This window comes from Gambusia affinis, linkage group LG24, assembly GCF_019740435.1.
Source record: "Gambusia affinis linkage group LG24, SWU_Gaff_1.0, whole genome shotgun sequence".
Taxonomy (NCBI): Eukaryota; Metazoa; Chordata; class Actinopteri; order Cyprinodontiformes; family Poeciliidae; genus Gambusia; species Gambusia affinis.
Window position 1 is genome coordinate 11,511,813 of NC_057891.1, and position 21,996 is coordinate 11,533,808.

Genomic DNA, 21,996 nt, shown 5'->3' on the forward strand with positions numbered 1-21,996 from the left:
TGTTTGCTTTAATGTGTATTATTCCTGAAAGCTTAATGTATAACCCGACTCACAATGAAAGCTCTTCAAGGCTGCAGGTCAGAGGAGAGTCTTTCTCTGATGTTTCTGTTGCTCAATCAAATGTTTGGTCGATATGAAGAGGGAGCAAAGTTCACGCCTAGTGAGTGATAATAACAGCATTTCCATTACAAATGCGCTCAAATTTTTGACTATTTTATACTAATGTAAAAAAAAACCCACACACACACTCACAATTTTGCAATTGGTGTTTCCAGTAAGTAAGAAACGAAAATGAAATCACACATGAAAAAGGTTGTTCATGTGGTAAGTCATTACCTGGAAGTGGCGATGTATTGTGGGAACTGTAGTTTTACAGAAGACCTACGGATTCCACACATCGGAATGACGCATGACTTCTTACTGTCGTCTTCTTCTGCGTTTTGGTCATGTGACTCGTGACGTGAAAAATGCGTTTTGAAATGGCCCGAAAAAGCACCTCACCCCAGCTCAAAAGCTTCTTAGCGACAAGCGTGAGTTTATTCGAAATTGGCTTGCTTCCGTTAAGTGTAGTTATTTTCGTAATTTCAAAGTTGCACAGTTTTATGTTTAGTGGAAACGCAGCGACTGGCAGGAATCTCTCACTGAACCGTTAGAGATGTGACGAGTGTTTTAGCTCCAGCTGCTCATCTTGGAGCCCAGATAACAAAATGGAAGAATCAAAACTGCAGGTCTTGTAAACCTGCCCAGAGTTGCTCAAACGTGTCAACGGTGATGGACGTGGTTAACTGGTTAGGTTCCTCCAACCGCTAAAATCTGATGCGACTCCATTTTTGTTTCCATCTGGTGAAGAACGAAGTAGTGCTCAGTGTCGTCTCCTTCGGTGGTTCTTGGTGCAGCACTCCCCCACCCCCCCCACAGGCGAGGAGGGGGAGCTGCAGATTGAAGCCGCTGTGTGTTCAGCCTGCATTGGACCAGCAGCAGTTCTGGTTCATATTCATGGAGGATCTGCTGCGATTATCAGCAGTTATTTACACACTGAACTGTGATCCGTCTGTAGCTTTACAGAGTTATCAATAAGCTGCCCCCCCCCCCCCCCACCCTCTAGTCTGGGGCTCTGTGACCTCAGCTGGGTCCTCCCTTGTTCCTGGAGCAGATGTTACCACCACCACCACCCACCGTCCTGCCTGGTCTCCTCCCTGCACCCTGCCATCTAATTACGCCGCCACACAAAGACTCCCAGATGTCAGCGTGCTCTGACTCTACTGCCCCCCCACCTTCTCCTCATACTGCTGGGCCGGGCCGAGTGTCTCTGGTCATCACCACGGCCTCGGCCTCAGTAATGGCTTCTGTTTTAATCAGTGGAGTCTGTGGTGAAAGGGCGAGGACCACCATGGTTTCATGGACCGGGTCTGATCCTCAGATTTTTAGTTGTTGTGTTTACGTCAGGTCTCTGGATGAACACCACCTCCTCCTTTCTGTAACGGTCAGAAATGCTGCTGGCAGCAGAAACCAGCTGGAGGAGTGTCCCTGACCTCTTGTGCTCAGAGCTGTTGGGTTAATCTTTATCACTCCTGATTGATCTCCAAAGATCCAGAACCAGATCCAGAGCCGCGTTTGTTTCTGCCTCGTTGGAGACATCGCCGCGTCCCACTTCCTGTCCACTGATCAATGACTTCCTTCTGGACGGGACAGAAACGGGGGCAGAGGGAGGTTCAGTGGCGCCCCGGGCGTCCCGACGCTTGGCGTTGATAAGCCGGGACCAGCGGGCCGGCGCCGGGTAGAACACATCGGCCTGATGTGTGCTTATGTTTGACAAGTGCAGTCATGCTGATGAAGCCTCAGCCGGGTTGTAACGGATCCACAGACGGCTAACTTCAACAACATGAAGCAATGTGGATCAGAACACTGATCCGTCTAGAAACGGGCTTATGAGCGAAGAACTCCTTTAATTAATCAAATGTTTATCCTGTAAAACTCAATTAAACACACTTTTAGACAGGACTATGTCACAGGACTAAATGAAACGTTTAATATCAGTCCATATTGATCATTATTGATTAGTTTTTTGTTTTATATGTTTGAAATCCTTCCCAACTGGCGGAGAGACCTTTCCTGTTTCATCCGTAGTTTTCTCTCCTCGCCGTTTTTAAAAAATATTTTTTTAGCAGGCAGTCATGATGCGTCGTAGAGAAACCTGAAACTGCTGCTGCACAACTTGCTCTGTAGGTTGTTTCTAGGTAACCACACAGTGAGTAGGTTGCCACCAGCCTTGCTCAGCTGGCCATGAGATGTTGAGCAGCTGAAGCCTTTTCTTTGCCTACATCTCCCAGAATGCTCTGCAGTTCTGGATCAGAGTTCACTGAATATCCTGTCACACGTCTTATCTGTTGATATTGATCATGTTCCGATATATATTATTGATTTATTGTCCAGCCCTAATATATATAAGAAAACAAATTGTCATCAAATGATCCCACAGATATAGTTCTGTACTTTGACTAGGCCGTTCTAAAATGGCTGAGATCCAAACAAACACACGAACGACGCAAACTCCAAGACACAAAAGAGACTGAAAAACTCTGCAGACAGAAAGTGTTTTTCATACGTTTGTTTTTGTTTGTTTATTTGTTTGTTTTGTTTTCATGTGTTTGTTGCATGTTTAGCTGTTTGCTGCATGTTTGAACCTGTGGGCCACCGTAGCATGGTTAAAGGGATTCAAAGGCCTCTGCTCCTGCTTCCTGTAGGAATATCTCAGCCCGCAGTGGGTTCTGTCTGTCCACAGTGGGTTCAGAAGCCCGGGGTCTTTGTCAAAGCGTAGTGTGCATGAAGCGAAGTGTTTGCTTTCTGCTGTGGGTCCGACTGGTTCCCAGCTCTGTTTGGAAAGGCCTAGAACAACACAGAGGGGTTTGTGTTTGGGTGGAGACAGAGACGGAGAGAGAGAAACAGAGAGAAAAGAGAGGGAGGCATCAGAAAGTGAAACTGGACTCTGCTCTGACCCGGCGGCGGACTCAGAGCGTTCCGTGTTGACTCCTCCCCTCTGTGTCCTGCAGGGCTGCCCAGGTGAGCGGATCGGTGCTGGGTAGAGGGCCGATGAGCGGACGGCTGGAGAGGAGGGAGCAGCTCAAGAGGTTGTCTCTGCCGGTAAGTCAACCCGTCTCTGTCTGGGTCCGTTGGACCGAAACTCCCACCGTGAGCTCTTGGGTCAGCTTTCACTTCCAGCAGCTCCTTCCCGGGAAGGATCCACTTCTGTTGGGAAGTTAAGTTCAGAAAGGTGGTGGAAACCTCCAACACACCTGTTAGATTACAGCTCTGGGCCGGGCGGACCGCCCTCCAGAACCAGCCCAGGGACTGAGTGGCTGGTCTTAACGCCGGGTCGCTCAGGACCAGCAGTCTGGAAGTTTTTACTCTGACATGCAGCAGGTGAAGAGCTGCATTTCCAGGGTTTATAATCTAGAGTGGACCTTCCTCACTGCCGGGTTCAAAGACTCCGACACAGACCCGCCCGCGTTAACAACCCCACCCAGCTCTGACCCGGCGGACATCGACCTTATAACCGTATTGAACTGCTGCTCCACGTCAGGCCTCCACCACCTCACTGCTTCACATTAGCATCCAACCTGATAGAAGGAGCTGCTCTTTTCTTAGGCTTTCAATGTGGAGGGTCAGGAGCGGCTTTCAGGTCTCCAGGTTCAGTAGGTGAGGAAGAAACTGTGACAAAATGCACGACTAGAAATATCAAGAAGTGAAGTATTGTTATATTTATCCCTGGGTCACGTCTTAACCAGTAGGGGGCAATGCAGGGAAACCTAGTGTCTAAAGTTAGCAGTAGAGGAAAACAATGCAAAGCTTGCTTAGAGGTTTAAAACTGTTTAATGAGACACCTTCACTCTGTTGACGCAATGCAACCTGATGGGCAACTTTAATTTGGAAGTTCAGATTGATCCTACATTTGTCTGGAGACAATGAACTGAATGTTGTAAAGTATAATTAATTGTCAGAATTCACAGCTTATTTATTTATTTATTCATTTTCTATGCAAAATAACTCCAAATTATTCACAGATTCCGATTTCCGATAAAGCAGGAATACCTCACACTAATGCTAGCTGGCATGCTATTGGCTGGTGTTAGCAAAGCAGCCAATTACATTGTGCCATTCATTTTCCTTGTTGCTGATTGGCTGAGGAGATAAAAAAGATTGTAGACATTAGCTTCTGCTTTAGCGCTAGGACCACTGTGTTTATTAATGGATATTATGGTTTATTTAGAGTTTTAAACTATGAAGTTAAGCAGCTTTTAGGGGTTTAGCTGTTTCTGAATCAAGAGTTTTGCTACATTAAAATGTTTTGTTTGCCTTTTCTGGACTAAACTCTAGAAGATTCAGTCTACATTCAACGGTTCAGTTTGTCAGACCAAATCTTTGAATTTTTCTCTTTTCCTTTGGAAACTGGATGTATCATGTTAAATTAAAATGTGCATCCTAATCAAAAGCCCCTTATGCTCTGTACATCTAATATTGATGGAGCTTCCTCTCCGATTTGTTTTTCTGTGACTCTTGGCATCAAACAGCGAACGCGTCCATCATTTTCCAGCAGAGTCTGGAGGAACGAGACGCATCCTGATTTATTATTAATTCCCCGCCGCTTGACTCCGCGCGACGTGTCGGGCGACAGCGCCGCGTCGTCTGCCGGCTTCTCTTTATCAGGCTCCGCTCCCCTCCGCCGCTTTCATTGCTTCAGAAGCTGCCGACGCTGAAAGTGGGTCACGTTCGCAGGAACGGCTTTGTGATTCAGCACGCTCACATTTGGACGCTCGACTATCCGTGCACGTCATTCGCAACAAAAAAAGAAATCTGCCATATTGTTTTCTCTCTCTGCTGTGATTCGGTGGAGAAGCTGAGTGGACACAGAGGAGCCGGGAGCCTTTTGGTCAGCATCCAGCAGGGTTGGATGCCGAAGACCCAAACATGAAGGATTGATTTTCTAGTACAAATATCTTAGGACACTTGACAAAGGACAAACTGAGTTAAAAAGTAACTTCAGCTAGAAATTTGAGCTCATTTTAAGTGAACAATTCCTTAATTCTGATGAAAGTAATGCTAGATGATAAGATGATAGCCCACCAGTAGAACAAGCACATTTTCATCAATACTAAGACCTAAAGCAATCTCATATATCTTCTTGACTAATTAACTTAAGTTAGTTTTGTCTTATTTCAAGTGTGCTAAAATATCTAAACTAGAAAGTGAACCAGAACTACTTGGTAACATTCTGTGTTTTGTGGAGGCGCTGTGGCCAGCAGCCAGAACCTTTAACCCGTTAAAATCAGAGAAATGTTGGCGTCTGCAACGCCAAATGATTTCCGTTTGAAGTAGTCTGAGTGATCTGACCCAGCGTTATGTTTAGGACTCCTGTAATCTGGATGCAGTGGCAGTAACTGGGGCAGCCGCCTTACGTAACACGCCGTGTTGCCGGGTTGATTCTGCTGGCCCTGTTTATTTTTATGGTTTGATGGGCGCCTGCAGAGGAAAGTCTCTTCGTCATGCTAGGATGTGAGCGGCGGAGCCGGCGGCCTCGTGGTAAACGCTGCCAGCCGGCTTTAAGTAGGTCAGCTCAGTCAGGGTCCGCTCTGCATGCATCACTTCAGCCGCATCAGGACGGATGCAGGGAAATCAGAGTACTGATGCTGAGATGCAGCTGGATTCAGATTTCAGCAGCTAGCTTATGGAGGATAAGTGTTTCTAAAAAAAAAAAAAAAAAAAAAAAAAAAAAACAAGCTTCAGAAACAATCAGGTTTGGGTCCTAAATCCAAGGAGCTAAATCAGTTAGCTCAGGAGTACTGAATAGAACCCGACACACAGCCTGAAGTAGGAAAAAGACGACATTAGAATCAATAGCATCCTGTAATACATGACTGGGTTGGATCTGATCAACTTTTAGTGAATTTTCTATAAAGAAATGTCCATACCGGTGGTGCTGTGGTGGCGCAGGGATTAAGCACAACCCACATGCGGAGGCCTTGGTCCTCGACGCGGACGTCGCAAGTTCGATTCCCCTCCTGGTGAACTTCGGCACATGTCGTCCCCCTTCTCTTATTACCAACCTTTCTGTAAATTCACTGCTACATAAAGGCCACTAGAGCCAAATCAGCTGATTTGGATGTCAAATGTATACTTTAACATCCCAGAGCCGTCATAGTTTTTACCCTCACAGTTCATTTGTCATCAGTCTGTATAACATAGCTAATCCTTTGGGTTAATGATGAGCTGTGGTGGACACTGGGTTCTTCTTCAGTACCAGGAGATTTTAGGTCCAGATCATCAAACTGAGCCAATAAAAACAAACTCCAGCAGATGAAGAGATGATGAAAGTGCAGAATGTTTAACTGGGAGGTGGAATGATTTAGGGAAAGCTTAATGATTGCAAGTCGGAGCGGAAAAACTGAGGTCCAGAGCAGTGAAGATTGTTTCTGTGATCCGCAGCAGTTCAATCATCCTTAGTGATAATTGGTAACAAATAGAAAACACTCTGCAGGGGAGAGTTAATAATCCAGCTCGCTGAATGACTGATTAATCACTAGCTGAATGGCTGAGAGTCGTATTGGATAAACAGCATGTGGTTGTGTTTCCTGGCTCTCCTCCTGTAAAACTGTTTCTACGTGCTGATTGGCTGCCACAGTCCTCTTGGAGCTCCTTTCATTGGCTTGTTCGCCCCAAAACAGACAAATTAGTTGGGTCCACGCTATAATTAAACGCAAGGAACCGAAGTTGTGAGTTCCGGTGCGAAAGTCTCGTTCCTTCTCGTTACAACCGAAGTCATTATAACTCAGTGGTGGGTGGGATGGTTAGGAATGTTCCCAGTCGTCTGATTGGCTCCGGCGTTGGTGTTATTGCTGAGCAGCTCCAACTAATTGAGTGCAATTGTAGAGTGGAAATGCAGCGACCGCTCCGGCCCCGTGAGGGCCTCCTTCTCACGCATAGCACCCCGGGGTGCCACGTTTACGGTGCTGGAGGAAGCTGAGAGGACAGTCTGGGCGGGCCGGCGTTACGTAACCATCCTGACGTCCTCACACATCACTCTGAGGGGCAAATAAAGGCTCTGCGGGGGTAACTCACGGCTCCCTGTGGGGAGGAGGGGAAGGCAGGTGAAATACCGCGCATACCTGGGGCGGGTACGGGGTGTACGGAGCAGATTGGCTCTGAGAGACAGAAGCGTTTCCTTGGGAACGCTTCCTGAGCCTCACAGCAAACCATTAGAGCCTCGGTTTTCCCTCCACTCCGGTCTGAAAGTCGCTTGCAGTCAGCCGAGCGCTGCAAGGCCGAGCCGCCACCGTCCGCTTGTAAATTGGTTTAATAATTCTCGAAGCCGCTCGCTTGTTTTTCCACTGAGTTCCAGCTCAGCTCCTGTTTTTATTAGAGCAATTATACAGCCATTTATGAATCATTGCATCATATCCTGTTAAGTCCTGCCATACAACCCAGCACTGCAGCGATCTGGGTTGCAGAAATGTGTTTATTAGTTTTATGTTTGTTGAATAATTAACTTTCGCACGGGGTTTACATCGGCCTCAAACGTGCAAAAGGAAATAATGAACAAAGCATTTTAAAGTTTGACTTTTTGAGGCTTTATAGAAGTTCATCTTTGGACTCTGGGTGGCTGCTCACTCATCTCCACCCTACTTTGGTTAGTAATTGATCATTCAGGCAGAAGTGATTCCTAAACTCAGCAACAATCTCGTTTTAAACTGGATCTTTAGCTTCGAAGCACATAATTTTCTCCGAGGAATTTTAATAATCGAGGTACTTGAATCATTCAAGGAATCGTTACAGGAAATCGTGACTGGAATCAGTGTAGAGTTGAAACTGATTTTCTTAATACCAGTATTAGACTTATTATATTTGGTGAACTGTAGTGAGTCCTTTAAAGAACCCAGAGTTTCTGTCCATCTATGTTTATGGGTCCCATTAGTAAAACCAGTACAATTTATTACTTCTCTGGTGATTAAAAACCACCAATACTTAACAGGCATAAACTGGCTATATGTATCAGGAATTTTGTATGTTGCCAACTTGATGACTGCACAAAGTAGCTTACTGTTTTGGTGCTGTTAATGATTGGTAAGTAATCAAATTTATGTTGAAATTTACTGAATTCATATGCCGTCTAATTTTAGATGATCAAGAAATCTCATATTTTGGTTATAGTGTCCGGTCTTCAACTGATTAATGTTTTGTTTGCATGACCCAGCTAGATTTTATGGTGTTTGTCCATCAAGATGGTGGTGGGTTTTTGTTTTGGTGATCTTATGGAAATAACTTGTGATACTCTGAGCATCTTTAGGTTATCTCAGTAATGTGTTGGTTTTATTTAAAGTAGATATAGTTGAAACATTTGTCCTTTGTCCCAAGCTGTTGGTGAGATTAGCTTGACGCTAATTGCCATTATCTTCATATTCTTGAGGTTTATTGGTCCATCAAAGCCAACAGCAACCATTGGAAACATAAAAGCGGAATCTTTTGGGTTCGTTCCAGACTCTTACTTTGTAGTTTGTCCCCTCTCTCTCTGGGCCATCGTCCAGCTCATTTAATTGGACATCTATTTTCCTGCGTTCGATGATGCCGCTCTTTTGTCCTTGGAGACGAGGGGCCAATTATGGGCTCTGCTCTTCCAATCATGAGAGAGATCAAAGTTGACGCCGGGGTGCCGCGTGCGCTCCAAGTCACATGCTTTGTTTTCCTGCAGCGTTCCCTCCGGTCCTGACGGGAACACCGGGCCTTCTGTTGAGCCCGCAGTCTGCTGAGCGCCGCGCTCCATCAGCAGGCCTTATCTCCACACACCATCAACTCTTACTCACCGTCTCTTTAGATTCACTCCAGGCTCAAGTGGAGGTTTGGTGGAGACAAGGGAGCCATGCAGCTGAGGAGGAAAGGGTTTTGTTGGGGGCCAGACAAACCCTGGAAGAGGCCTGATAAGAGAGGAGAGATTGTGACAACTTCATGTTTCAAACCACACTGAGAACCGCAATCAGATCAGGTGTTAACCCTTGTCCTGAAGGGATGCTTGCATCCCTTTCTTGTGACTGTAGTTTCTATTTGCAACTACTTTCCTACAATAACCAAACTACAGGGTGTTAACCCGTCCACTTGGCTCTGAGAGGAGCATAGGATGTTTGGGTGCAGCACCGGCACAGCAGGGTCAAGTCTGAAGAAGATGTAACTGGCAGCTAACAGGATCGGATGTGCAGATTATCAACAGATTATCGCCCCAAAGCTGAGGGGGAGGGGGCAGCACGCCCTGCGGCCGGGGAGAGGCAGAGGGTGAGATATTGGGAGTGTGGGGAAGCCGGCACGGCCAGTTGGATCCATTGATCCATCGTTCTGATCGGGCGCTGAGCCAGACCCCCAGCTGGGAATGTCACGCTCCGTTTCCTAAAACAAAAGATTTAAACGTCCAGTTGACAGACCAACTGTTTGCGTTTTAAAAGCAGCACCAGCATCACTAAGCTTTTTATGTTTGTTTTGAAATTGTATTTATTTATCTTAATTGACATATTATTGGTTAGATGAAAAAGTTTTAAAAAAATAACAAAACCAAAAAAAAAATTCAATTTAGTTTAACTTCTATTTTATTTTTGATATAACTGTACTCATACTTTTTTAATTTTTAATGGATTCAATTTGTTTTTGTTATTAATTATCCCTTTTGTTCTAATTTACTATAATCATTAGCATTTATTCATAAAAGTAGATAGGAAGTTCCACTGACTGAAATAGTTTGAATAATTATAGAAATCACAGTATATTATATATAGAAATATTTCATTAAATTTCACCTGTTTCTTCCATAGAGTCCATAAAGTAAACAATTCGATGACCTGATGTAACTGCAAAATTATTTTCATAATATGCAGTGGCATAAATGAGCAAGAAACTATTTCCGTATTGATTTTTGCAATGTTTGCTTATTTGTTGAAATTGTTTTGTGATGCAGGTAATTTTTCTCTTCTTCTCAAAACGTTCCAAAATGTAAAAAATCTACAATAAACGTAAAACGACTTTGGGCGTGCTGTGGTGGCGTAGGGGATAGCGCGATCCACGTTTGGAGGCCTTGAGTCCTCGACTCGGCCGTCGCGGGTTCGATTCCCAGACCCTGCGACATTTGCCGCATGTCTTCCCCCCTCTCCTTCCCCCTTTCCTGTCAGCCTACTCTCATATAAGGGACACTAGAGCCCACAAAAAAAGACCCCCCGGAGGGGAAAAACAAAAACGTAAAACGACTAAATATAGAAAATATAAGCTAAAAGCAAAGACACAGGACAGAAACATTTCTGACAACATAGCTGAAATGAGTGTTACATTTTTTGCACTTCAGGTCTTCCACAGTTTTAGTCATTTTTTGACTTGCCTGCGATTTTCTGTCCCAGTCTTTATTTTTGATGCTGCAGTTTGCTTCGGTCAGAGGTCTGGAAACTTTTTAAGGACCCCAGAATCACTTCCTGTCCAATCCCATGAAATATTAACATGTTTCCACATTAACTCCAGTAAATGCGTGCAGAAAGCCTGTTACTGGTTGATTTATGAGAGCTCGGGGCTGTTCTCATTTTGGTTCATATTGTCCTGCCTGGTGAGTCTACGCTTGCTTGTGCTTTAAACGCGTCGTCACAAATCCACCTGGATTTGCATGCGAGTCTCAAAGCGAGGTCGTCTCGTGTGTGCCTGAGGACGAGGCGGGAGTTATTTCTGACGCGCCTCACCTGTTCCTCACAGGCCTGTCGGATGGCTTCCCAACAGGTGTTCAGATGCTTCCTGCCACCTGGACTTTCCTCCGTTTTAGCCTTTTTTTTTTTTTTTTTTTTTTTTTTTTTTGTTGCTGAGAATTTAAAGAGTTCAGATTAAAATCCATCATTACCATTTGACATGACGGCATCGCTCTGGAATCTGCCTGGCTTGTAATTTACCAACCATTTCTGACCAGATGATGGAAAACATTCAACTCTCAGCTTTTCCAAGCCACAATTATTGCCCTTAATTTTTAATATTACATTTCTGTTATTTTTCTATCAATCTTGTTGAAGCTTTGACAAGCGGCCAGACTCATTTGCTAAAAATAATTTACCCAAACAGACCAGATTAGAGTCATCATCCCTCTTTTCTGACAAATGAAGCATCCTTAAATTGCCAAAGGATGCATTACTAAAACATAAACTCTTATTATGCAAACATTGTTCCATATATCCAACCTAAATTGCTTGACAGGAATTGTGTAATGGTTTATTATCATAAAACCAGCGGCTTCAGTCCCTCATCGTTAAAACATTAGTCAGAATATTTGCTTTCGCAATATTTCAAAACAGTTTTTTTGTCTCATGACTGAAGCTATGACAGTAAACAATTAGTCAGCGACAGGAATGCGTTTGGGTTTTCACGCCATTGTCCCTTCGGCTCTCTCCAAACAGCTGATCTGTGGTGAGAAGGCGCTGCCGATGAGCTCATAAATTCCTCGAAGAGGCTTGGCCAGGTGCTTGTTGAAGGATGAGTTTGTAATCTCAGTTCGAGCGAGAACACCACCTGTCAGTCAGCGTCCATAAATTAGTTTCATAGTCATCAGCTGAAAAGCCTGTTGGGGGGTGGGAGGAAACTTTCTGATAGGTTGGATGGATGTGGAAGTGAGATTAAGGTGTTGGAAGATCCTGAGCTTTGTGTTGCTTAATGATCTACATGAATGTAGTATGAACAGGTTGGGACTGGTTAACACTGGGAATCTGCTAAACCCGTGCAGTTCCTTCACCATTTACATGGTGGGGATAAGAAAACACAATTTCCTCAAAGTTTCAGCTAAAGGTAGCGACCTTTCTATACTTAGCAACAAGTGGGGGTGTCTACTCAACATGCTGGGGTTCCTGCACATTATTCAAGGTAGCAATCACAGATAAATACTCGATTTTAGAAATATACGTTCATTTTGAAACCCCTTTTTCTACTGTCTCCCTGGGCTACTGTCCATAAAAACTTAGAACCTCCAGACAAGAAAATAGTCCACTGAAAAATTTTCATACATTCTAACTTAGCAAAAAAGTACAAAATATGTGTCCTTAATTGAATTTTTTTGTCCTTTAGACATTTTGTATGTTGCATGAAATATAAAATGGAGAAGGAAACATTGAAAAATGTTTATGCAAACTTTAAATTTTTTTCAAATGTCCTGTAGAGATTAATTGAGCCAAGCTGTGCATACCTTCTGTACATTCAGATGTCGATCAAATTACAAGTTGTCATTTCTTTCTAATATGATCAAATTGAGTTGATGCCATAATGCCGATGTAGCAACATATCTAAGGAACAGATGGCATCGGGTTGCGAGCTTTGCACCAATCCCTCGTCCTGAGTCAGCGTTTGTTTGGGTCAGAAGTAAACAATGGTTTCCATGTGGCGTTTTGGGTCATTTCCATTGATTCCACTGGGAAGGCCAACTGTATGGTGTCTCTTTCAGAGGTTACGTTCTTCCTGCTGCATGACTTGGCCTCTGAGGTTCCAAAGGACTTTGTCTACCTAAATGTTGTGAGAGTAATTATAAGTCTGCAGGATTGAACTTTGAGAGACATCCTCCAAGGAGGAAAATCTCCACAGTGAGAACAAGAACTTCTCCAATCAAGCAGACAGAAATAAACCCAGATTAGAGGATAGTTGTGGGAGAAACATGGCACAGTTTCCATAACAGCTTCCACGTTTTCCAGTCTGAACGAGAAAACTATCATTATCCATTGTGTTGTCTTGGACAGACCTCAGTGGGAGACAGAAACCCAGCAATCTGACATTCAGATTTAATTCATGGGGTGTCAGCAAGGAAGCTGGTGAACAGAGGTTCTGATTCGACCTGGAGCCAAAGAATCATTCAGGAACTGCTGTGACTCTTTGAAAACGTGGCACGCATAGGTTTAGGTTCTCAGGTTTATTTAAGGACATCCAAATTCCAAATTGTAATCCAATCAGGGGGAAAAGAACTACCCAAACCGATCTGGCCCTGTAGGGCTACATCTTGTTCGGGTCTACGCAGAATACTCTTCCTCCTTCTGATTAGCATGTTAGCTGTTGGTGTTACCAAGCAGAGGAAGAGGTGGCATGTATGAATCCCTTCTGGCCCTGGACCTCTGCTTTGGAGTCCCCGTGAGAAGCTAGCAGGTGTTTTTGGGTCTTCTATCCATGTTCCAGACTATGAAGGAAGAGGAAAGTAATAGTTGGGTGGACATGTAGGCTAACATGCTAGCGATTAATACAAGGCATTTCCTCTAGTTCTGTTCCTTGATTGATGAAACTAAACTTTCTCCAATCTACTAAATCCTTCCTTTCCTTGAAAAGCATCTGCTAAGAACCTGCCCTTTACTGATTGAAGACAGACAAAAGAAAAACCATCAACAGAGAGTCTACTTCTCAAACGTGTTAATGTTGTTATACCTTAAAGTATATGCACAACCGCCACACTGTACACAAACACCTTAGATCTACTACACACCGATGCGGCGACATGCTGTTTGCTCCAGGTGACTTAATACGACTTGACTCTGTGGTTAAATATTAACAGGAGCTGATGTGGCCCTCAGTCAGGAGAGACACGAATTCATGCAAGGCACTTTGCTGCACTGCTGCATCATTGTTCCAACACACACGTGTAATGCTGTCGAATGCAAACGCATACACAGACACACACAGCCAGTGGCAGGCAGCAGCTGAGACTCAGCAAGGCAGCTGGGGCAGAAGAGGGGAACCAAGCGGAAGAAGAGGAGGGCAACAGAGCGAAGGATAGAGGATGAGCCAGTTGGCGGAGCGCGACGTTGGTCGGATCCGAAGTGTTCCTCTTCTGGAGCTTTTGGCGGTGAGTGTTGGTTTACAGATCCATCCGTCCATCCCTCAGCAGCGCCAGGGAGATATCTGGGAGAGCACATCCAGAGCAGGACTCACTGGGGCAACGATGGTCTACGTTAGGAGATTAGAGGAGGGAAGGGTTGTAATTCATCAGCTGAAGTTTGATTGATGACGGTGAGATTTCCTTAGAGGAGTTAATGATGTTTTAAACCTGTCACTGGATTCTGGATGGTCTGGTTCTGTTAGTGTGTCAGTGTTTCTCGCCGTTCTGTGACTGTGCATCTCGAGCGTTGCCATCCCATATGTAGGTCAGTATCCGACAAGCTGTGGCTGCCTCTAATTAGACGTGAGAAAAGACTCGCTTCGTGTTTCCGAAGCAGTTCCAGGCGGTCCGGATCATGGGTCCGGCCCACCATCTGTATAGGTTTCCCCCACCCTGCTGTGGACGACACGCTTTGCGGCATGTAGTGCTTTATGACGAGGTTACCGTGCGTGGCAACAGCCAGATCTAAAAATAAAACAGTTGTTTTGCTTTTTCAGCTGCTTCAGTTCAACTTTTCTCTTCGATTTGGATCTTCATTTAGTTTTTTGTGTGTCTTTGCCTTTGCCTTTATGTGGACGCCATTAAACAGACAAATGTCTCTGCTGGGCTCCGAAACGCCATACATCCTTTATGTAATTACATTAACAGGAGCTGGATAGTGACTAATGGCTCGTGCAGGACGAGAAGGGGCACGAAACACAACATGCATGGTTGCATTTTTCCATCCAGTTTCACCCTCTCTCTCATCCCAGAGCGCAAATCTCTCCTTCCAAACCAACACAACTTGCTTTTCTTTTTTAATTTTCTACCCGGAGAAAAATTGTGAGGTTTATAACTTTTTGTGTGCCCTAATCTGGGATCAACTGTGGCTTAAAGGTTTGCTCTGCGGCATTGTCCACATTAAACCTGCATTCAAACGGAAGAAAAGGCCTAAACAAACATTTACTCTCACATTTGATCCTTCCATTTAGGATTTGAATGATCTGATTCACACAGGATCAAAATTATACATTCAGGCTCTACAGCATCAGAGTCTCCGACATCTTTTTATTAAGTTGACGACTCAATAAGGGCCAAGAATATCTTAACTCGGCAAGACCAAACCCTCAGTGAATGTGAATGTGTTTGACTGGTACTCGGAAGAATGGGAAAGTCCAAGGATCTTTCTGAAGGTACAGATTATCAGATCATATGTTCTAACATCCATCCATCCATTTTCTGTACTGCCTTTTCCCTAGTGGGGTTGGAGGGGCTCTGGTTTCTATCTCCAGCAAACGTTTCGGGCGAGAGGCGTTGTACACCCTGGACAGGTCGCCAGTCTGTCGCAGGGCAACACAGAGACAGACAGGGGACACAACCATTCACACACAGTCTCACACCTAGGGAGAATTTAGAGAGACCAATTAACCTGAGAGTCATGTTTTTGGACTGTGGGAGGAAAACCCATGCATATGTGAATTCCACATGGACTAGAGCAAAGAGTAAATACAACCAAAGCAAATGTGTTAGTCTACCATTAGTGGGCGAAATGGCTCGTGGTCTTTAGCCAAAGACAAAAGAGAAATCCTACAACCACTAAAATCTCCATTTTCTTCTCATTTGGTGAAGTAGGACGTTGTTCTCTGTTGTCTTCAGAAGATTTTGTGTCGTTTCCTTCAGTGGTTATTGGTGCAGGTCTCAAGATTAGGCTTTCAACCCAAAAGCACTGTACCAACTGCCAAGCATGGCAGAGGAATAGAATAATGAAAAAAGAGGACTGTCTTCAAATTCCTTAATGTCTCTTGGAGTTTGGACTCAATTGGTAGTCCAAGACCCACATCCATATTGAATTTGGCTCCGATAAAGCAGGCTAAGTGATTTCTGGAAAGTCCTACCCAAACCCAGACCTCAGCCGTCCTGAAAAGCAGTTAACTTTGCTTAAAATCAAAGACAAACAATTATAACGAAGCCTTCCCATTTGTCCAGGAGAAGTGGTCCAACATTCAACCAGAACTATTCCAGGAAAAAAAAACACATTATAAAATGCTGACTTGATAACTTGCTTTATTGTGATGTTAAAAGTTAGAATTAAACCTCGTAGGCTCACATTATGCCTTAATTTCCACAGACTGGGATTATAATACCGGCTGTGTAATGGAAATTATATGTTGTGAACAAACACGGATCTTCAAGACCTCAGAAAGTATCTCTGAGACAGAACGCCTGTGTCGAATTACTTTTCTCAATAGAGCTCAGGGTCTGAATCAGGAAGAAGGATATGAATTTGGACTGAGCCGCAGCGTTTCTGGTGCCACATTGCTTTGGACTCAAAAAGAAGACGAGCGACTTGCCAGCTGCAGAACATTAAAACTAATTATGTATGGTGGCGAGACGACTGGAGGCCAAGCTTAGACAGCAAAGGAAAGCAAGAAATCTCTAGAAAAATATTTTCCTTTTTCTTTGTGAAGTCTAATTACAGTCACAGACTGATTGATGATTATAATTGGTTGTTTGTATAAAACAGACTTGTTTTGATTTCAACTCCAAAAATGTTGTGTTGAGATATTTAAAATCTTCTCAGCCTGAATGATCGGATGAAGTTTTTCATTTTCCCCTTTCATTTCTGGGGAAAGATGAGTTATTATGATGGACAAATCCCAAGATAGTAGAATCACTGGCCAAGATACTACAAATGAAGACACATTTATAGCAATAAGGAAACCAGAATGGGAAACACAAAGACAAACAACTACAGAAACAAAAAGACACTGAATTAATGTGACTTTCTACAAAGGTTCCCAACAAAAAAACAAAAAACAAAACCCTAACAATGATAATGATATAATGCCTAATAAGTCAAATAGTCTCTCATATATTCTGTAACAGTTCAACAAAAGACTGACTTTGAGTTATTTCTTCTTTTATATCAGAACAGTCTTTAAATATTTGCGAAACTCGGTTATGTTTTTCATTCTGGTTTTCAAAAGTTATTAGGTGTAACCCCAATTGGTTGAAGTAGGCAGTCGTTACTAAGACCGTTAAACAAAAAAAATAATTAAAAAAAAATTATATTATTTCTATGAAAGACTTTAAATGCCAGGGTTGAGTTTCCTAATTAGCTGTAGCAACCTGTCCTATGTAGCCAGGTTTAGCTTTCCTACTTGTGGCTAGGTGTCCTATCTAGCTAGGGATAGCTTTCCTAGCCATCAAGAGTGAGCGTTCTTAATTAGCCATGTCTAGCTTTCCTAACTAGCAAGAACGGGTTTTATTAGATAGCCAGGGTTGGTATTTCTTGCTAGCAAGACTATACTTTCCTAGCTAGTCGGGACTAGTTTTCCAAACTAGCAAGAGCAGGCTTTCCTTGCTAGACAGGGCTTGCTTTCCTAGATCTGGCTGTTTCATTATATTCCTTTTCTGTCTTATTGCTTATATCTATAAAAGCAATTGTTTGAGAAAAATTTTTAAATGAATTATCTCTCCCTGTCTATTCACCGCTCAGTATTTGGTGTTTGATGTATTAAAATAGTTATGTTTTTAGAGGAGGCCTTTCAGGTGATAGGTCGTTCTTCAGCGGTGGGGTCCATTGTAATCTTTATTCAATCAACAGTAAAATTTTGTATCAGTTTTTTTAAAGTCCCACATTTTTTTTTATTTAATCAGAAATGGAAATCAATTAATAATCTTCATTGCTTAATGTAGAAAAATTAACAAATGGCTTCTTTGACAGGCAGCATACACGCTTCTAATGAGCCACAATTACAGCTATGAAAATGTAAATGAAGCTAATTGAGTTTCTTTCTTTTAACTGTCACTTTTCATCATTTTCTGGTCACTGAACAGGGCAGGTGTCAGTTATTTCCTGTTTGTCCCAAAGAGGCTTGCAGCAGACGTACAGGAGCTCAGTGGTCTACTGGCTCACATTACAATATGCTAATGCCCCCCCCCGAGCTGCAACCTGCACCACCCTCCTGTTCCTTCAAATACACACCATGCACACAGATACACACTGGCGCTCGCACATGCCCCCAGGACAGGCGGGGGCGGGGGTGGGGGGCTGCATGAAAAGGAAGCCGAGATGATTAATTAACTCTGCCCTCGTTTTGATACGGCCTTATTGGCTTTCAACACCTCGCGTTCGGCTCCGGAGCTTTGCATAGATTATCCTCCCACTGCCACAACACACACAACGAGCTTCCATACAGATTCAGGTCAGCTTTGTTCGTCGTACTGCTATCAGTGGGCAAGCTTTGGACTAAATCATATTTCATGATGTTTAAATTTTATTATGGGAAAATTTGAATCTGTTGGACGCCTAGAATCTTGGAATCACTGAATAGAACCTGTCTGACAACATGAAGTAGGGTAGGCGATCTTAAAAGGTAGGAACAGTTGGTGAACAAAACCTTTAACACACATGGCTCTGGAAAGAGTTGTAAAGTCTTTTCTAAGGGACTTCATCAAACTACAGTGGAACAATGGTGATCGTTTCTACCCAGAGTTACTTAAAGACTTCTGGGAAAACGTTCTGGACTGAGGGCTACATAAAACACGTTGCGTCACTGATACATGGTGGGTATCCACATGGTTCAAGTTAGCTTCCATTTATATTTATCTTGAGGTGGCACTTTAGCGTTAGCAGGACTGATGTTTATAATTAGTGCTTTAAAGTTAGCGCAGCTAACGTTTTAGTTAGTGGTGCCCTCCATTGAAAAACATACTTTGAAAATAATTTCTAAATCTTAAAATGGTTAATCATTACTCTATAATTAGTTTACATTGTATATGAAATGATTTTAAGAGTTTTGGATTTTGCCTCGACTCAGGACTCGCATACCTCGACTTCTCTCGACGTGAGACTTTCATGTTGTTTCTTGGGACTTATAAAGACTTGACACAGTGTGATTGGAGGCAACAATGTAACTTTGCCACTTCAGTATCTGGACGATTTGCTGTAATTTATGGTGCAAGTGCAACTCTGGCTAAAAAAAACCCCTACCAAAATCAAATGTTTGAGTAGCCTAGTTAAAGTTTCTAGGTAAATCTGATTTCGATGCTGTGGGATGACCTTATACATATTAAGAATAGGGCTGAATTCTTTAAAGATGAGCAAATTATCCTCCACAGAGACGTAAAGGACTCAGTTTGGGTTGTTGTATTTGAAGGCAGTCATTGCCATCTTTGAATGTTTACATTTGAGTCAGCAATATGTTTTTTTTCCTGTTCTGGAAGTAAGCATTCATATGTTTGCACCTGATTGTTCTGGCTGATCCATAAGCAAATACAGTGCACGCCTCCATGTGGGCCTTTGTTGTGGCGAGGTCTGCATGGTGTCTGGACTCCAGGTGCTCCAGCTGGTCATGTTCGTCCTCTGCTCCCCGGTTCTGCTTTCTATTCACGGCCATAAAGTGGCTGTCAGGCGTCAGCAGCAGAGCCAGATAATACAACTGACAGCGCTCCTGTATGCGTCCTAGACCTTTCATCTGCTCCCTTTCTCTGTGGCTGATCCACGGAGTGGCGGTGAGGTTGTGTTTCATCGTCCTCTTCCTCTCTGAACAAAAGATCACCTGCCCGGCTGTGTGATGTGTCACATGGAGCCCTGAGGGGAAGCCCTCAGCATCATGTGCAACGCTGCGAGTTGTGCGTCATGACAAGAGTGCTGCAGAATGAGTTTTAAGTCCTGTTCTGGTTTAATCCAATGTGACATGCTCTACAGAAACCAGCCGGTGGTTATTTCCTCTTTCCTCCGCCGTCTCCCGAGCCAGAACTCTTTGCGCTACGCTATGCAAACACTGCAACAGAACGATGCAACAAAAGCAAAGAGATCCGTGCAGCCTCAAACCACCGCTCTACAATGAGGCATTGTTTGCAAGGAACCATGATTCGCTCCGATGTGGTCTATGCTCGCCGTCAAAAGTGGAAAATCTGGCAGGGATTGATTTATTCTGTTGAGGTTCATTAGCCATCATGGTGACATTATTGTCATTAGAGTTATTACCATTATTAGAAGGGAACGTTCATGTGTGATGGTGCATCATTGGAAATAATCATAGCTATCCACCAATAAGATGTAGCCGTCTTGGCGGCCTCCCTCTGTAGAGGGTTACCTTTCAGCTTCTAGGCTAAATACAGACCTGAGTGGTTTCAGACTTCCATTTGCAACAAATTGAGTTAAACACACCAGACCTGACACCAACAGTACAGTAAGTCATCTAATGCAACAGGACGGTTTTCTTGGAAAGCCGCTGCTTTAAAGAGTAACAAAAGTTTTTACATCATTGGAACATAGAAAGAGATAGACATAAGACACAGCTATTATGTCAAATGACTTTTTTAAGACTGAAGATTAAACATTTAGAACTTGGCCTTGAGACTTGACTTGAAACTTGCGTAGAAAGACGTGAGACTTTCTAGTCATTTGCGAAACAGTTTGTCCCGCCTCTCTAGTAAATATTGTAAAACAAAAGCCAAAGTTAGTAAGTGAATTACCTACCTGGATTTTATTACTCCTCTTTGTAAACTTGCGTAAAACGCGGACCAAAAGATCCTGGGAACCTTGTGATTTTATGGTTTATGTAACTTGGACAAGGGACAATGCGCACATTGTGACTGTTGGACTAAAAGCCAAATTTCAGGTGAAACATTTGGAGGGAGGCCAAGACGATCAGGTTGCAGAGATCAAAGATAGAAAGCAGTTGTTTTAACACCTGCACCTTTTATTACGAAACCTTCTATGCTCCCACAACTTTTGTTTGCTGCTGAAAACATCCTTGAGATGCAACATGAGATGAAGTAATTTCAAGACGTTATTAAAAAGAAGGTAATTCATAGCTGAGCTGAAATCCTTGAGAGAATCGGCACCATCTGCATCTGAGTCATCTTTTCGGGCGGACATGATTGAGTGTTGGTCATTTTCTCCATAACCCATCTTTACGACGCTGTGCTGCGAGGTCAGTGATCCTGGTTCCCCTCATCTGATCGGCGACTGAGGGGTTTTTACGAGGCGGCTTGAAGCCTCAGGTGAACCGGACTGAAAGAGTCCGCCGTGTCAACGGTCAACAATTGACCTTTGTGTGTGGCCGGGGGGAGGCCTTTGTGTGGCGGAGCCCAGAGGGCCAATCGAACGGCCCAAACATCGTTCTGGCCCCAACAGCTGGAGGAGCCGATGGACTTCCAGGCAGGAAATTATGCAGGACAAACAAGGCCCCATGATTATTTCATTACCTTCATTTCTTTGGGATTATGATCATTTCGAAGGAAATGGCTGTGAAGCGATAACAGCCCAACAAAGCAGTCTATATTTACAATTTGTTTAATATTGCAGAGAGGGGATTTTTATATTTCAGAGGCATTTCCTGACTGGATTTTCCATCTCCTCTGTCATATTCAAGGCTGAACAGAAGCAGTCAGGAGAGGGGGATTGGAGTCTCAATTCAAACCACATGAATTAGTGCATTATTGAGTTTTTTTCCACCCCCTGACCCACTTCTCTCACTGCTGCGTGGCTGGGGTCCAGGATGGGCTTTATGAACAACCTGGAACTCTCTCAGGATACTCTTGGCTGGAAAATGGACCTGCTGTGTGCAGAAGAAACCGGTGGAATAAGTCAAGAGGGAAAGCTCTCCAACCATTTTGAGCGTGGTTGCGTAGAAATGGCTTCATGCTTCAACGATGAAAGATTCAGGACTGTTAAATACGACCAGATATCCCTCTCTGCTTTTACAGTGTCAAAACAGAAGTAATAATATCACCCAAATGTCAATCAAGTAAGGTGGGTCTGATCGTAAATCAGACCTCTTGTGTTTATGTCTAAAGTTGAACACTACTGAGACCAACGTGGATGAGGGTGGCAGCAAGACCCAACATCCACATCAACACTATCCGTTTACAAGTCATATTTGTTTTTTCAGACTTCTTTCCTTCTTCCATTGCCTAAATGGAAGAGTGTGTTCCTTTTGTTTCCTTCTGTATGTCTTTTTTTCTTTCTGACCTTCCTTACTCCCTTGTTTTCTTTATTTCATTCCTTCCTAGCATCCTTTTGGTCCTTTCTTTCCTTCCCTTCATGTGTCCTTTCCTTCATTTGATGTATTCTTTCCTCCTTACCTTCCTCTCTCATGCCA

General features: G+C 43.6%; 1 protein-coding gene across 4 annotated transcripts in view; it reads left to right on the forward strand.

Annotated features, from left to right (window-relative positions):
• Positions 1-21,996, forward strand: part of LOC122827221 (nck-associated protein 5-like) — a 126,084-nt gene that overhangs the window by 10,263 nt on the left and 93,825 nt on the right. For 3 of the 4 annotated variants that reach the window (XM_044109920.1, XM_044109921.1, XM_044109918.1), the window contains one exon: positions 3,051-3,141. In XM_044109920.1, the coding sequence (XP_043965855.1) occupies positions 3,091-3,141 (51 nt within the window). In that variant the 5' untranslated portion in view covers positions 3,051-3,090. Of the gene's footprint in view, positions 1-3,050; positions 3,142-13,786; positions 13,868-21,996 lie in introns of those variants that run through there. The other variant, XM_044109919.1, reaches the window with a different exon arrangement.